The sequence below is a fragment of the Anabas testudineus genome, chromosome 9 (genome assembly GCF_900324465.2).
Source record: "Anabas testudineus chromosome 9, fAnaTes1.2, whole genome shotgun sequence".
NCBI classification, from domain to species: domain Eukaryota; kingdom Metazoa; phylum Chordata; class Actinopteri; order Anabantiformes; family Anabantidae; genus Anabas; species Anabas testudineus.
The window spans coordinates 10,156,465-10,172,705 of record NC_046618.1 but is presented as its reverse complement, the minus strand read 5'-3'; the positions used below and the strand labels follow the sequence as shown (position 1 = coordinate 10,172,705).

At 40.9% G+C, this 16,241-nt stretch overlaps 1 protein-coding gene across 1 annotated transcript in view; it reads left to right on the top strand.

Annotated features, from left to right (window-relative positions):
* The window catches only part of LOC113150451 (RCC1 and BTB domain-containing protein 2-like), a 43,168-nt gene extending 36,653 nt beyond the window's left edge, over positions 1-6,515 (top strand). Inside the window, exons 3-4 of the mRNA XM_026342986.1 lie at positions 4,804-4,846; positions 6,278-6,515. Of these exons, the coding sequence (XP_026198771.1) occupies positions 4,804-4,846; positions 6,278-6,515 (281 nt within the window). The remainder of the gene's footprint in view (positions 1-4,803; positions 4,847-6,277) is intronic.
* Positions 6,516-16,241: the final 9,726 nt, after the last annotated feature.

The window sequence follows — 16,241 nt, the reverse complement described above, 5'->3', positions numbered from 1 at the left end:
TTTGGTGTAAATGAAACTAATTAAGGAAATGTCAAACATAATTAATAAAACAGGTTTAAGCTGCAAAACATTGTCAATTGAATGAATGAGGAGGCATTGGCTCCCATTGTTCAGGCTTTATTTAGGTCTTGTGTTTAGCTTGTTCCTTGCTCCAGAATGCTCTCTCCCCTCCTCACTGCCTCCACCACCAATTCCCTGAGAGGGGGAAAATAAATTTGCTTGTCTCTCTGCTGACTGTAGAAATTAATTGCTGAAATCTTGTCCCATCCAAGTGTTACATTCACACGCAGGACATTAACATAACTAATTTGAAAGAGCTCAAATGACTGCATAATGGAGCTCCGTCACCATGCATGACAGTCGCTGGTCATACCAAATTAGCTTGGTTTTATAATTGAAAATTTTCCCCCCCTTTCTAATTTTTTCACCATTTCTCTCCTCTCCATTCATCTACTTTTTCTCTTCTTCCAGGCCCCTCTTCTTTCCATGGTATCTTTCTTTTTCATTTCGTTTTCTTGATAAGAACAAAGGTTTTATAATTTACAAAAAGAGTGCTTGACCTATAATTAGAGAAGAGGAGTGAGGCGAGAGGAGGGGGAGTGCCAAGTGGTGGTGGCAGAGTAAGATCCTTAGTCCTGGTAATGATGCTGGAGACCTTGTGGCCCCCCGGGGATGCAGAAGAATAATGGGATGGGCTATTTTTATGGGGGAGCAAAGCAATGGGCCACCAGCCGCTGGGATGCTGGTGCTTGGGTATGGTGCAGAGCAGCAGGGGCTAGCAGGGGGCTGGTGGGGGGCAAAGGAGGGTGACCACTCAACCTGCCAGACTGCCAGCTCTCAGCCCTGCCCATCAGTTCTGTACGTCAGCCTGATGCACCTCTGTTGGCCTCGATGCCCCCACGCCAGCCGCTGCCCTTGCCGCAGAGAGATAGTATGAGGTGGGTGGATGAGTAGGTTGGAGGGGGTAGAAACATCTGCCACTGTGAGGATAACAAAAATACAGGGTGAGGGGGATATTATATGGATAATTACAGATTACTGGCCACATATAAGGCCTGGATTAAATAATAAGATAAGTTGTTTTTAGCCAGTTTGAACTTTAATGGATGAAACAGTTAGTGTCAAGGTGCTACTAGCTGGTAACAATCTAAAGTTTGTAGTTTTCAACTGGAGTTTTATATCTCACCCATTTTGTTGTTTTGTAATCTAAAACAAAACAAAATCTCAAACGGTAAATGCTATTATCATTGTGTACTGTTTGATCTGAGTTGCCTGGTGCTATTACAGATTTTGTTAATAATGTGGTTGTGTGCAGGGCATAGCAGCAGACCTGTGGTTGCCAATATTTTTGTGTTTTGGTTATACACACTCTAAGCACTGCTATTTATCATACTCCCACATAACAATTCTCAAGAGTTGGAGAAAAAGGAAACAAAAACAAAAAACAAAAAAAAGTGCGAGGAAGAAAAAAAAAAAAACACAAAACAAGAAAATAAAACTCTGGAACAGTCACAGTCCTAATTCCCATTGCATTTTCACTCTCATCTTTATTTCATTATTCCAGTGAGGACTCTTATGCTGGTAAAAGTAAACTTAAATTCTGGTCTCCTGTACTGTTTGAGAATTGTTTATGCATGACAGCAACAGTTCTAGAGCAACCACAGCCCCACAGAGCTCAGATGATTTTTACAGCAGTGCTCTGTGCGCCTCTGCTGTATTTAAGAATTCTCTGTTTAAGTGCATGGTCTTTTAATGGAAGTCCTTTCTGTAATTAGTTTTTTTTTCTTATTATTCTTTTGGCCAGAGAAACTGTGCATAGACTTGCAATTGGCAATGTTTCATAATGAGTGTGGTTGGTCCAGTGAGCTGTATGTTCTGAACTGAGCTCAAGCATATCATTTTGTGTGAGTTATTACCACATGCGTTTCTCCAGGAACACTTAAAAGCTTATAATATGCCCGTATGTTAGAAGTGGTGTTTCTTTTTGGTGCCCAAGCTGGAGCTGAAGTTAAAGTCACGTGTCTTCATTGGGTGGTCTTGTTCTTGTTGTAGAAGCAAAGCCACTTATCTACTGCACAGCAAATTGTGCATGCTTGTTACAGTAGACAGACCCAAAATAGTATTTATGCTAACATTTAAAAATTAGGTTGAACTATAATTGAAAATAAAATTGTGTATTGCTGAGAGACACTGTTGCCTGAATTTACAACAATGTATGTTGTGTGTGTTTTTTCCATGCACCAGCTTTCTGTAAACTTTTTGAAAATGACATTTTAAAGTTGAAAGTTAACAGATGTGTAAAAAAATATTGAAAAATATCGTAATAACAAATTGGCAGAAAAATACCTTACTAGCATTAGTAAATAGTAGGGCTGTAACTAATTATTCTAATAATAGAGTATCTCTTAGTTCTTTCTTTGGATTATAATGGTGATAATGGATTGATAAAAGACCTTACAAAAACAAACAGTTAATTTACTTAAAAAATCAAATCACATTTCCTTAACCAATACCTTTGCTTCAGATGTGTGGCGTATAGTATTCTATATTATTCTTGTTAGTGGTTGACCAATTATTTGGTCAGCTGATTAATCAGGCCAGTCTTTGACATTTCTAATTAATCGACATTGGCTGATGTCTGTATTCATGCTGTCCAACTAATAAAATATGTCTACACGCAACACCTTGTTACTGCATCCATGACAAACGCAAGTAAAAATCAAGTGAAAATAGTTGATCAAAACACCTGTTATACAAACAGGCTCTCAGGATAACAAACACCCCACTGAAGTGTCCAGCACTTTAATATTGGCTCCCTGACACCCGCAAATTATATAAAATCTCCTGGATAACAGATGCTTCCTCTCTTCAAAGTGGGCCTACCGTGCACAGTAGTACACTGCAGAGCATTTCTCACAGCAGCACTGGTGAGGCATTCAGGGACAATATGAAGAATAGGGCACCTGGGTTTACAAAACTCTTTTTTATTTTGAAATCATTCAAATATTTTCAGAATTTAATTAAATCAGTCATTGGCTTCCCTGATATCTAAAGATTAGCACTGACCATTGAAAAAAAAAAAATATATATTGATCATCCACAAATTTTTGTTGTTTGTTGTTTACAATGAAAGAACTGTAAAATGAATTGATTTGTTGTGGAAAGAGCCACATACTTTATTAAAATAAGAGGACTTCTTAGTTAAGTTTTAAGACGTTTGTTATAGCAACCCATGTAACCAACGTAAAAGCATATTTATACACCACTACCCACATTAATGGTAATAAATCTAAAATAAATTTAATAAAGTAACTCGTAGCTTTAGTTTGTTCATTTCTTACTTTTCTCCAAATTATCATTGCTCCCGAATCATCTTCATTTATAACATAACTCCAATGTGTATTCTCTTCTATGTCCTTGTGCTATAGGCTATAGGATCACGTTGCTTTGTCATGCCAGAGCAGAGTTAGGACATTTTGTGCACTTATGCTCTTTATGTTCTCTTTGCTTTACCACACTCTTAGTTTGCTTTGTTTTTATCCACCATTTTTCATACTAGTTGTTACAGTTTTATAAGTAGAATATTTGCTGGGTACAAGACTGCTGACAATTGCTGTTGTCTGGTTCGAGAGAATTAACAAGTTAAAGATTTTAGTTTTCATTGCGTTTCCTAGAAGAAGGTACACAATTTATATCATAAACAATACAGCAATAACAACAACAATACAAAGTAATGTTAATATTAAAAATCAATCAAGTCTACAGCACTATAACTGTTTCACATCTACAAATAATACTGCATCATACTGCAGTAACACCTAGTGTAAGTCCCTCAAACATGCATTAATTCTTATCAAAATCATTGTTTGCCTGTTTTACACATTTTATGTGAAGTTTCCAAATTGTATTTCACCTTTCATGTCGTTTCCTTTCTACACATTTTGCTACAACTCTTTCATACAACCCAGTCCTTAAAATGCCAAGGGTCACGAGTCAAACATATGCAGTGCGGATTACAATTTATTACCCCACATTTGCCTGATAATTTTTCTCTTTTGACAAGCTTAGGTAAATCATACAGGCTACTCTATAATGTATGTGCACTCTGTTGGTTTGATGAGTAAAGTCCGTTGCTATTGGCTCTTACCCCTGTGGTGTTTGAGTTCCCATAAGACCAATAAGACTTCTTAGTCTGTATTCCAGCATGACTGGAATCACTGCAGGAACAGATAGAGGCTCTGGTATTTATAGAAGCCATATGCAAATAAATTAGTGCCATACTGGATTGTTAGTGCAGATAGGTGACAGTTAAGTACTGTACATATACAGTACATAGAAGGAGAAATGTATAGGCTTTTCTCTCTTTCGAGACAAGTCTAATCAATTAGGATGCCCTCCTCTCCTCATTTCATTTGAATACATTCAGCTTGGACTCAGACTAAGAAGTGTGTCTCCCCTCCCATATATATTATTCCTTCCTGCTGAAGGCTCATTATTTTACAGCTGGGTGTGTAAGAGGTGGCCTCAGTCTCTGAACTCTCTGTCGAGGCTGTATTAATCAAACTTCACACAGTAGGGAAGGGTCCACCCCCTGACACAGCACCGCTCACTCTACATTTAAGGACAAAAAAGGAAAACACACAGGCGAAGCTTTTACTGTGAAACAACTTTTGAAGATGACCACTTTTAATTATTTCCACTCCACTCTCAGAGATGGTCCAAAATATGTTACAGTAATATGTTCATCCATTTTAGTTTGTGTACTTAATGCTAACATTGTCATTGTCTTTCTTTTCTCTACAGTGGACAACAAGATCTTTGCTTGGGGAAATGGCACTAGTGGACAGTAAGTAAAGTAGCAAGATCTAAATGAACATGTGAGCATCATCGCGCTCGTTTTAACAGTTTGCAAAGAATAAAAGTGTATGGATACAGGTGACCATAGCCTTGGCTACGTTAGTTAAAAGCTGTAGTCATTTAAGTGCCTTGTTGTCTTCTGCCAGTGTGTTACACAGCTGTATATAAAACTGCAAAAGGTACTCTAACAGATGATATTGTCTGTCATACACAGAAACTTAAGTTGTTTTCCTACTGATGAGCTTCCTTGTTAAAACTTCTCTAGCCAGGAGCCAGTCTGGCTGTAATGACATCTAAGGGCCTGGGGGCTACAGTGATTCAGTGGCCCTCAAGTACTCAAACAGCAGCACAGCAGACCTCAGAGAAATACATAAAAGAAACAAAGGCATCACTTCTTGCTCTCTCATCATCTCCATTGTCCCTTATTCTCCCCCTCTCACTCTCCATTTCTCTGTCTGCCTCATTCTCTCTCCTCTCATGATGCTTTGACCCCTCTAAGCAGGTCGAAGCTCTCTAGTGAGGAGCTTATAGTTGGAGGAGCCTATAGTTGGAGCTCCACAACACCCACTTGCAGAGCAAAGGGTGAGCATCTCCGTTACACAACTGGCACTCTGATATCTGAAAACTCCTCAGCTCTCCTGTGTGTCTCACTGGAGGCGAGAAAGGAGAAGAGTACGAGGGAGCTGTGTAAATTTAAACTGGCAAACTTTCTGATGGAAATAGCGGTGACCCCAGAGTGGTCTTGTCTTGAGTTGAAGCATTGTTGTAATCAATACAGGCTCTCGTGGGGATGGCGGGCGAGGACCTTTCGTTCCCCGTTTGTGGAAATAATGGAGAAGACTGTTTGTTATTTTTCCCAGACATGCCGCAAACTAGCAGATATGGCCAGGGCATTGCAGGTTATGACGCTGGCTCAGGGAAACAAATACAAAGAGGAGCATTTTATCAAGAAGCAAACAGCAGAGCTCTGTTTGAAGCTGCTGGGAGCTCACAGGTCACAGGGGTGCTGGGGCTGCGTTTGACCAGCTCATCTTGAAACGGGGTCTTGGATGTTCTTTGTTCACTCACACTAGGGACACAGAGACAGAAACATAACAGTCAGCTAAGACCTATGTAAAGTCATTTGTACAGCTATGAATTGAGTTAGGTTCAATTATTATTTCTTTCCCTGCAACGTAAAACTGACCTCACTCAAATATGCCTGTTGGAAGAAACATCACCGCAGTATTTCAGACGTGTTGCAAAGATGATACTTAGCTTGCGTGATATGCTGTTCTTAAATTAAATTGATCACAATATTAATATGCATATATCTGTAAACTTTAAATAAATAAACTGGCCAATTTCTAAAATCTTGGGAATTCCTCTTTGTGTTGGAGGAGAAAGTGTCAAAATGTATTTTCTTGTCCGCTTTTTCTAGGCTGGGTGATGGTGAAAGGACAGTAAAGGACCATCCAGTCGAGGTTAAGTTGACACAGGAACTGAACGTCACAGGAAGCGCTGCAGATGTCAATGTCAATATAGTTGGTGTGGCCTGTGGAAGCAGGCACTCCTTCATATGGACTGAAACTGGACAGGCCTACAGTTTTGGGAACAACTTTTATGCCCAGCTAGGTTATGACTTCCAGAAGGCTGACTTCAAAGAGCACCAGGTATGAGGATAGTAGTGTCTTTACTGTAACCACTGAGTGATTGATACTGGCACACTGTGAATGTCTGAAACACCCTGAATTGGGGTTAGCAAGATTCATATTCAGTATATGCATGACGAAACACACAAAAATGTGCACTCACTACATTAAAACCAATGTGATTTTATAATGCCCCATTAAAACATCTACATAATATCTACAGCATACTATTAATTTTTAATTCATTAAGAAAGAGAGCGAAGGGCTGTTGGAGGCAGGCCTGTGTGATGCATACCTCAAGGGCCTGGATGGTTTTTTGCTCGTTGTTTCTCTCTATCATTGTCCTTACGTGGCTTACCATACAGTAGCATGCTGCTGAACCATACAAATCCTAAATTAAGTGCTGTGGAATTGAAATTGGCTCTCTTGTGAAGTGTTCCACTTGCATTGGAGCTTAATTTTGCCTACTCATATCATTTGATTCAGTCCCTCAGTCCCTCTTTTGCTCGCTGCAGCCCATCGCTCCCTCTTCCTTCTCATGCAAAATAAGCCCATTTACCACAATGTGACAGTGTCTAGGTGAATGATTGCCACTCAGCACTTGATATATGGGAATGTGCCTCTGTGCGCATGTGTACTGGATATATTATATCTTTGACAGATTCTTCCAGTCTCCTGCCGTTACATTAGTGCATTGTTATACATTAAGTTTTTCATTTCATATAACCACATATTGAAATGGATGGATTTAAAAAAAACAGTCATCTCTGTCTCACCCAAATATTGCTATCTGTTTCCATCCTTTTTTTTATCTCTTCTGTGCTCAAGACAGCGTAGAAAAGTTTACTATCAAAACTATTTTGAAATTGCATCTTACTCTACCTGCTTAGTCAGTAATATCTGATTTATCTCTGATGCGTTTCAAATTGATTGTCTTTGTGTTATTTTACCAGTACTTTCACTGGTAGTGTCTTTTTTTGACTTACTACTGTGAAGTGCTTATAATCTCGCTTTTTCTTGTTATTTTATCTGTAGTTTCTCTGGCTTTGTTCCAGCAGTTGCATAAGATGAGTTCATATGAGACTGAATGGAGGAGCAGAAAGTAGTAGCTACCTGCCAACAGTATGAGGCCTAGGGGCCAAAGCTCTTACCTCTCCTGCCTGATAAAGGCCACTGGGATCTGCATGAGTGCACCCAGCATTCTCCTCTCTATGAGAAAGCAGCAAATACTGAAGGAGGGAAATGCAACAACAACAATGGCAGAGAAAGGGACCTGGTGGTATGTGTATCCTAGAGTTGCCTTTACTCATATTCTAGCCATACCGATAGTTCCTGATTACCTCATGTGGAGGCCCAACTCTGGCCCTCACCCTTCTGCACAACCAGCCTCCTTCTTTCATCCCTTTTGCCTCCTTGTATGTGTTGCTTTTCGGTAGGACTAGACAAGCTGCTTCACCTGCAGCTATCCCAGAGACTCACAGACTCGCACTATACGATACTGGCTATTGTTGTAAAGAATCTGTAGGTAGGAACTGCCAGGTTCACCCCTAAGGCTCAGTTTCTCCTTACTGTCTGAAATCGAGTGCTAGTAGACTGCAGAGATCTGAGAAACACTATATTCTGCTCTTTATTGGCCCAGTGATATGGTGTTGAGATTCCACTCACACCTGGGAGCCCTTTGTTCAGGTCCACCATGGCATTTCACCTGCAACACACAAGGTTAGACCTATTTAATGGTTTGATTGACATTATTTTATGTCACACAATGGGAGTAATGTCTGTAAATGCAAGTGAAAGTTAATCGTATTTTTCTTCTGCCCTCTCTCTTTTTTCACTAAAACAACATTGTCATTGTCAAGTTTTGAGGGATGTGTTTTTTATGCAGATGGGACAGTCCATCTCTAGGTCTCCACCTGCTGAATGTTTATATACAACAGTATAAACCAACAGCAGTGCAGAATTAGCAGTCACTGGCTATGCAGTAACTTTGGTAGTAGCAAAACAGTATCATACCGTATACCATAAGTCTGCTTTCTCCCTGTGTATATATAGAATAGCTCAGTCTCTAAGTAGGTTAACACTGCCTAGCTGAAAATGTAACACACATTGTCTGTATTTCTACAAAACTAGGCAAAGAGAGACCATGGGAGCATGAAAATAAACTCTGTTCCTAAGTGTGACACGTGTGCAGCTTGAGCTTGGCACGGCATCCGTGTTCAGCCTGGCTGAACACAACTTGTTTGAATGTCATATTTATCCCTGTGTTTTGTCAGAAAATTAACTTCCTGCGAGTTTGCGGCAAAGCCGAGCATATGGCCACAGCTCTCTGGAGATGACAGCCTAGCGGAGCGGGAGCTCGCCGGTGCTGCTGCCCTGCTCTGGCGGCAGATGCTCCGGGCTTCTCCGCGATTAAGTGGAGATCATCACTGTTTTCTTTGAGCACCGCTGTGCCTTGTACTCTGAAGTGTTCCGTTAATCACTGCCTGCCTTCCTGCCTTTTCCACACAAGCTGCCAAAGCACTCATTAAGTTTGAATCTCCCTCTCACCACTTGCTTGCTCACAAGCTCGATAGATTGCGGGACTGAAGCCCTTTCTGCAGGAACACAATGGTTTGCTGCACCTGTTTGCTAGAGGGATCATAAAAACGATAATGTACTTGTGCATGCTTTGTTCGAATGATATGAGATCCCATCTTTTCTGCTGTTCATTCATTTTTAAGGCATTGTGTACTTACTGTAAAGTAAGTGTTGCTTTTTGTGCTTCTGAATATCTTCTCTAGTCTGTGTGTGCTGATGTAGTCTGTATTTAAGTTTTTCCCCAAGCGCTAAGATGCTGCCTTGTTTCCAGTACAGGCCTCTGAGGGGAGTAATGTCTTTTCTACACGTTTCTTTTTTCCAGTGGTGCCTCCTCCTTCCTTCTGCATGTTATTAGGAAACACTGCAAGTCAAATTTACACTTGCAAACATTACATTACTGCTATCCACTGTGTGTGTGTGTGTGTGTGTGTGTGTGTGTGTATGTGAGTAAGAAAGGCAGTTTAGAGTTTTCAGAATGCACGTATAATGTAAATCACAACTCTGGCCAAAGAGAAACAAAAAACATATAAATTAAGTCTTTGTTAGCCCCCCCCCTCAACCCTCCCCTATCCTAGTATCACACATCCAGTTGTGTTATGTACATCTCCTACACAAGCAGCCATCCATTGTTAGTGTTAAACATTGTGACACGCTTTAACCCTGATTGATCTTGATCTCCGACACAAATAATAATGTGATTACAGGCTTTTTTTCTGCTTCTCTCTTCACAGCAGTGGAAAATAACATTAGATATTTCCTTTCATGTTAATCGCCTTGGTTGGAAGTATACCTTGGTGCACCAATAGGCCTCTGTAATGCCTCCTTTCTTCTAAAAAAAAAAAAAAAACATCCAAAATAACCTATTTGCAGCACACCCACACGCACATTGCTTAGCTCTGTAACACCATTATTCTGCACCCATCAAAGCTTGGCTTGCTTGTCCTGGTGCAGTGATCATTCCCCCACAATAGCAGGATGGCATTACCGTGCTTTTCAAAGCATCTGCATGGCAAAGCAATAACATGCACCTTGTAAATAAAAGAATTGATGCTGTTCATTGCAGGTTGGATTTCTTGGATAAAGCTGTGGGAAACAGATCCACACGCCGTCTCACATAGATGTACAGGCCCCGTTTCTTCATCCTCAAGTTTACTTTGCATGCACTGTCTGCTTCTTAATCTTGTCTGTCAGGCTGTCAGGCACACGCACAAAAATGTATGTGGTTCTTTCTGCTGCATTGGTTGCTTTTCAGACATGCTGATTAGTGTCAGTTTGCCTCTTGTTCAGTATGTAGATGCCCCGATAGAAAGCTGGCCCTATTCATCGAGTCCAAGCACCAAAATAGCAACTGCTGTTCTCAAGCAACAATGAAGAAATTGGTTTGCATTGTTGGAAGAGGTTGATTAAGTGACTTTCGAGAGGTTCTTGAAATTACTTTCAAATAAAGCTGAGTTGACAGACAGCTGGTTCAGTATTCATTTTACAGTGTGAAGACATCAATGAAGCAGAGTGTCATTTTGTGTCACAGTCCATACTGTAGTGCCATGCATTTGTACCCTCTGGACGCGCATGTTGTTATTCTACATAATGCATAATGTTTGTCTCATCTGATCGGAATCAAATCTATTCACAACTGTACAAATTGCTGTTGTGCTCTTGGCAAGGTACAACTAATTTTTAGATGAGGAAATTCCTTGTCAGGAGCAGCCAAGGGAGAAGGTGTCAGTTTGATACCACAAGTACAGCTGTGCGGGAGCATAAGCGTTCGCTGCGCTTCGGTGACAGTGCGTTTGATTTCAACACTGACCACTGGTGATGCCAACCCTGTAGTTCTCATCTGAGCTGCCTCTTGAGACGCAAACATAGACAGCCCTCCCCCACATCTCACTTTGTCTGATGCTGCTGAGATAGAGGGAGAAAGTAAATGAGAGACTGGCAGACAATAAAGTCGCTGTATAGTCTATACTTCTATCACTTGTCTATTGTTCCACTGCAGTTACAAGCTATGCAGTACGTGGGAACTCAGTGTGGGTGTACAGCGACCTAGACTACTATACCGATCTCCCCTAGGGGCACCTCAAAGAACGCTTGTTCTGTTCCTCGTCTCAGGCCCTGGGCTCTGCTGAAAAATGAGAGGCAAGGCAAGTGAGAGACAGGGAAGAGAGGGAACAGAGGGAGGTAGTCTCAGCTGTGTAGGAAGGCTAACCTGCGCCTCTGGAGATCCTGTGTCTTTTTAAAAGTACCCAGACAAACCCATGTTTCTGACTCCTCACTGCCTCGCCTGGCTTGTTTATGGCCACAGAGTTGAAACTGTTCAGTATGGTGACTTCTGCTGCACTCTGGGACTCACTTCAGGCATTCTTCATTGTTTGGCACTCTTCTTACCATTAAATGTTGTGCAAAGTTTGTACTTGAAATATGCATTATTTTCTCCGTGTGAATGAGAATATGGTGTTTGTGACCTTGTTTCAGTTTGAATCATATGCCCCACTGTTTGCTAATATGCCCCTAGTGTATGTAATGCTGAAAGCACATTTATTACACATCAATAATTCTGTACATTTCCTTCTGGAAAACTAATTCTCATAATAGGATTTTGTCAATGTGATTTGAATAATGATCTCAAAACATCCCATTTTAGGCTACTTAACTAAATAGAATATTACTGATTGCAACACTTATCCATGGTTGGGGTTTTGGTAACCTTCTTCTCTGTTTCTTGCCAACAGCCAATTTTCTCTCAATTAAAGCATGATATTAGCACTCAGTAGGGCATAAACAGAAATAACCGTACACTACTGAATATCATGCCTTGATTATGAGCTTAAGAGTGGGTGTACAAATGGATCGAGTTTCTACACTGCTGCTAAAGTGCTGATGTTTTTATGTGTGTGCATGTGTGCCTGTGAGAGAAAGGGAGAGAGAATCTTTGCCTGCATGTGCAGGATTGTGTATCTATGTTACACTTGCTGGAAGTTATCAGCTTATCCAGTTAAAACCTCTGGAATAGGAGAGCACGGGAGAGAGAGAAAGACAAAAGTTGCAGGTATAGTAGAAAGAAAAAGTGTATCATTACACTGAAAGGCAGTCAGTAGTGATGCCAGTTGGCTAAAGTTAGCAGGAAGCTGTCCTAGTAAATGGCAGCAGCTGCTCGCAGTTCGAGAGAGCATGTCCCAGTCAGAGGAGAAAAGCGATGGCATCTACATTAATACTACCTTAATGGCCCATCTGGCGCTCCGTAGGGTCCCTGGCTGCGCCACCGACTCATAGGCGTTTGACAGGCAGTCTCCAGCGCACCAGACGCGCATGGCATGCCAAATGGTGGGGAGACGCCTCCGTGGTGCACAGATCTGTCAAACTCTCTCTGACGCTGCAGTAACACACGCAAGGGAAGTTAAGGCAAGTTTTCACACGTGATTGGTTCTTGACATGGATTGGGGGAGAGAGGGGGCAGAAGGAGAATGACTGTCTTGTCTGTCTTTCCTCCTCATCCTCCTCAAATGCATGCATACAGTCACAGGGCACACATAATCGCACACACTCTCAACACATACACACACTCTCCTTACCGGATGCTAAGTTGCCATGACCAGATTAAACCTCAATGAGAAAGCCAGGTTAAGATTAGCCAGTGGTGGATTCATTGTGCTCTGATGGCAAATGAAGATAATGAATATTATTTTTGCTGCTAGCCACGGCCTCTCTGTAAACAAATATTGGAACAAATTGCTTCATTGGAAGAAATTGTAGTAGGTCTTATCAAAACACCACAGGGGTTTCTGGCTATAATTGGCATAATTGGTTGACAGAGTAGGGTACAGTTCATGATGTAGTACTGTGATGTACTTTATGGAAGATAGCTGATCATGGCTTGAGGTCCATCAATCATTGCTTAATATGCATGCATAGGGCACTGTAGGGTCCATCAATATGTTGTATTTGCTTGGAAATGATGTGTCATAAAATGACAACCGAGCCCTTTTGAATACACCTTTTCTTACATGTAAACACACTAGACACTTCCTTTTAATCAGTTATACAGCGGTTTTGAATAAATCAGACGGTTAAGGAGACATTTTAGCCAGTTTTTACCAGTGGATGATCTCACCCAAATTCCAACTCTGCCCTAGGAGCTTGGCCTTTCCATCAGCCCCTGTTGAGCTGCACAATACTGGCACAGCGGAGGTTTCTTTCAGAGCGGGTCACACTCTGAAGTACCCACGAGCACAGATCACAGTCCCAGAAGCCTGTATCACACTGCTGCTGGGAAACTATGGCGTCTTTCTGTATGAGTAAACTACACACAACAGTACAGCGAGTACTTTAAAACATTTGCTACTGTTCTTTCTCTCGCACTTTTTCTTAAGGACATTTTGAGAGATAGCAGCAGTTCAAAACTGGAACTGAGGGTTCTTTAGAAAATGCATTTCAAATGGCTTATCCAGTAGGTAGCCCCAGAGGACACCTCAGGGATAAACCTTGGCAAGAAAGGAAGATAGAGGGGAAAAAAGTGAAATTGGAAAGAAGACACAGCCGTGACTAAAACAGTAGAAATACAGAGAGAAAAGGTATCCTCTTAACCTGCTGATACCTCTTCTGAGGCATCACAGTTCTCCATATCAGTATTCACTTTCTGTTTATAGGAAAGACTGAGATTCAGCGATGTCTTGTGCACCAGACAGTTTCATATTTAAACAGCCAGTGCATGTGATTTCTAAGTAACTCGCACCACTGTAAAATACTGTCCCATTTCAGTTTGGCTATTTCTTATAAGGCGTCATCAGTGTGGCATTTAAGGTCAGTCTGGGAAGTAATACTATTGCTTGATATGAAGTGTTGTTATGTTTTATTGTAAACAAAACAAAACCAGTGTAATTGATGCCAAAGATTTTGTGCAAGGAGGTAAAGGGAGGAGAGAAACACAGACATGAGGGCTGAAAGGAAAAGGGATAGGAAAAAGGAGGAATCAGCAAAATGAGTTTGGGGGACAGAGAGAAAAGAGCAGGAGGAACTCAACTCTCACTCTCATTCCCCCATGTGTTGTAGGCGAGACGTAGCCTTTGAAGAGCTTGTGGCAAAATAGGCAAAATACAAACACCCTCTCCTTGTTCTCTTTTTCTTATGTACTTCCTGCTCTCTCTTTCTTTCACTACCTCTTTCACACACACACACTCTACTCTACTCTACTTTATCTTTCTTCCTGGGCATCTCGGTTTCTAAGTAGCAAGCCCAGCTGCGGGGTTTCTGTGGTACTGTGAGTGAACCTTTGCTGTCTAAACACACGCATGCAGCACATATCCCTGCCCCTTCCTGCTAACTTTGATTATTAAGTATTTTAACATACTCTGCTTTTGCTTTTCATGCACGTGACTAAGACAAAATATAATATAGCTTTAAAAAATCAATCTCACTTATTATTTGAAGCTGACATTTTAAGAAGACATTTATTTTTAGCAATGCGTCCTTTTTAAATCTTAAATTATGAAAGCAGAGGAATCTTCACCACCAACTCTCCTTCTTATGCAGTCTAGTGTAAAGCCACTAGAGGGAGCTTATATTATATTATTGTCTTCCCTTAGACCAGGAATTCTGTTTTACAGTACTGTTGGTCCAGCCAGGAGCCACAGTCTTTCAAATGTTTGTCCCTAAAAACCATCAACTGTCCTGTGGTTTCATATTTTTAACAATACAGAGATCATACCCTCTAACCCAGCGAGCTGACAAAGACACACTTTGGTATTAGCAGTGTGCTTTTGTTCAGACAAATACAATAATACCTAGTCATTTGTTTGTGTGTGAACATAGCTGCTAGTGTGAGTGTGTGTGCATGTGCAGAGGTGATAATTCTACAGTTGCTCAGGAGCCTGAGCCGGGTCTATAATGACAATAACAGAGAGCATGTTTGGGCATGCTTTCAATCTGCTCCCCAAATGTAATGAGTCTGGGCAGGAGTGTGGTCATCCCAACCTGATCAAAAACGGGAGGAAATCTGCAAATGATTTATTATATCCTGTGGAGATTCATCAGCTACACATGTCAAAATGATGCTGAGCCGAAAATTAAAAGGCATCTTTTGTCACCATTATTATCTTAATATAGATGGAAAGAGGGAGCATGATAATAATTTGGCAAGAATTGTACAGGAAAACTGTTTTATCCAGTTTAATTCAGAGCATATAGCATTTTATTTGATCTTTTTCCATCTGCATCTGTTTTAGTGCTCAGAAATAATGGAGAGATCGTAGGAATCTGAATACAAATAGCATTATTATTTTTATCATTGTTGTTATTATTATTATTATTAATATTGACTTTCTTATTCAAGTACATTCAAACATTTGTCCTTCCTCCTTCTTACTTCCTTCGCTTACTATTATAAGGTTTTTATGATTTATGCACATCTTGTAGCTACACCTACACGTTCATAACTACCTTACGTTCACCTTTGGTTCAGAAGACTAATGCATAGTGCTAGTGAAACAGATTTTATCTGTCTCTGCCTCTTTGTAACAGGAGTACAGTGACATGACAGCATCTGAACCTGAGTCTGAGAGTTGTCCTGCCATAACGTTACGCGATCATCCCTCTCACGTTACTAAAACAGGCATGGCCGATGGGATTCTCTGTACGCCGCGCTTCTCCTCTCCTCCTGGCCTTTTCCTGTGACAGGACTGCCGATGATACAGATCCGCTGCGACATTTTACATTGTGCTCCCTAATTGCAGCAGCTGATAGTGGGATAGCTCACTATACGGCCGCATATATCCTGTATTGTCCCCTTTTGGATTTTTTCTCAATGTTCTAGTGTTTTTTTTTTTTTTTTTTGCAGGGTGCATTATTCACATGTTGTTTGATGTCTGCCGGGGGGGGGGGTTGCTCCGTTTAACTGTCCTGCAGCACATCATTATATGTAAAATCCATGAGTTTATCTGTAACTATAAAAAGAGTCACTTGTTGTTGTTGTTTAAATTAAAATCACCATTTCCAGCATTTACATAAGTCTGCAAACAGTGTTTGTGGAACAGAGTGCTGTTGTTGATCACTGCTCCCTTTGCTGGCCTGCAACTTCCAAACCAAGGACCAGGATGAACCTGTGTGACAGATGCAGCTCTAATTATACAGTTGTTTTAAGGCTGTCAGGTTGCAGTGAAAAGGGAGCCAGCCATTTGGGAAAGT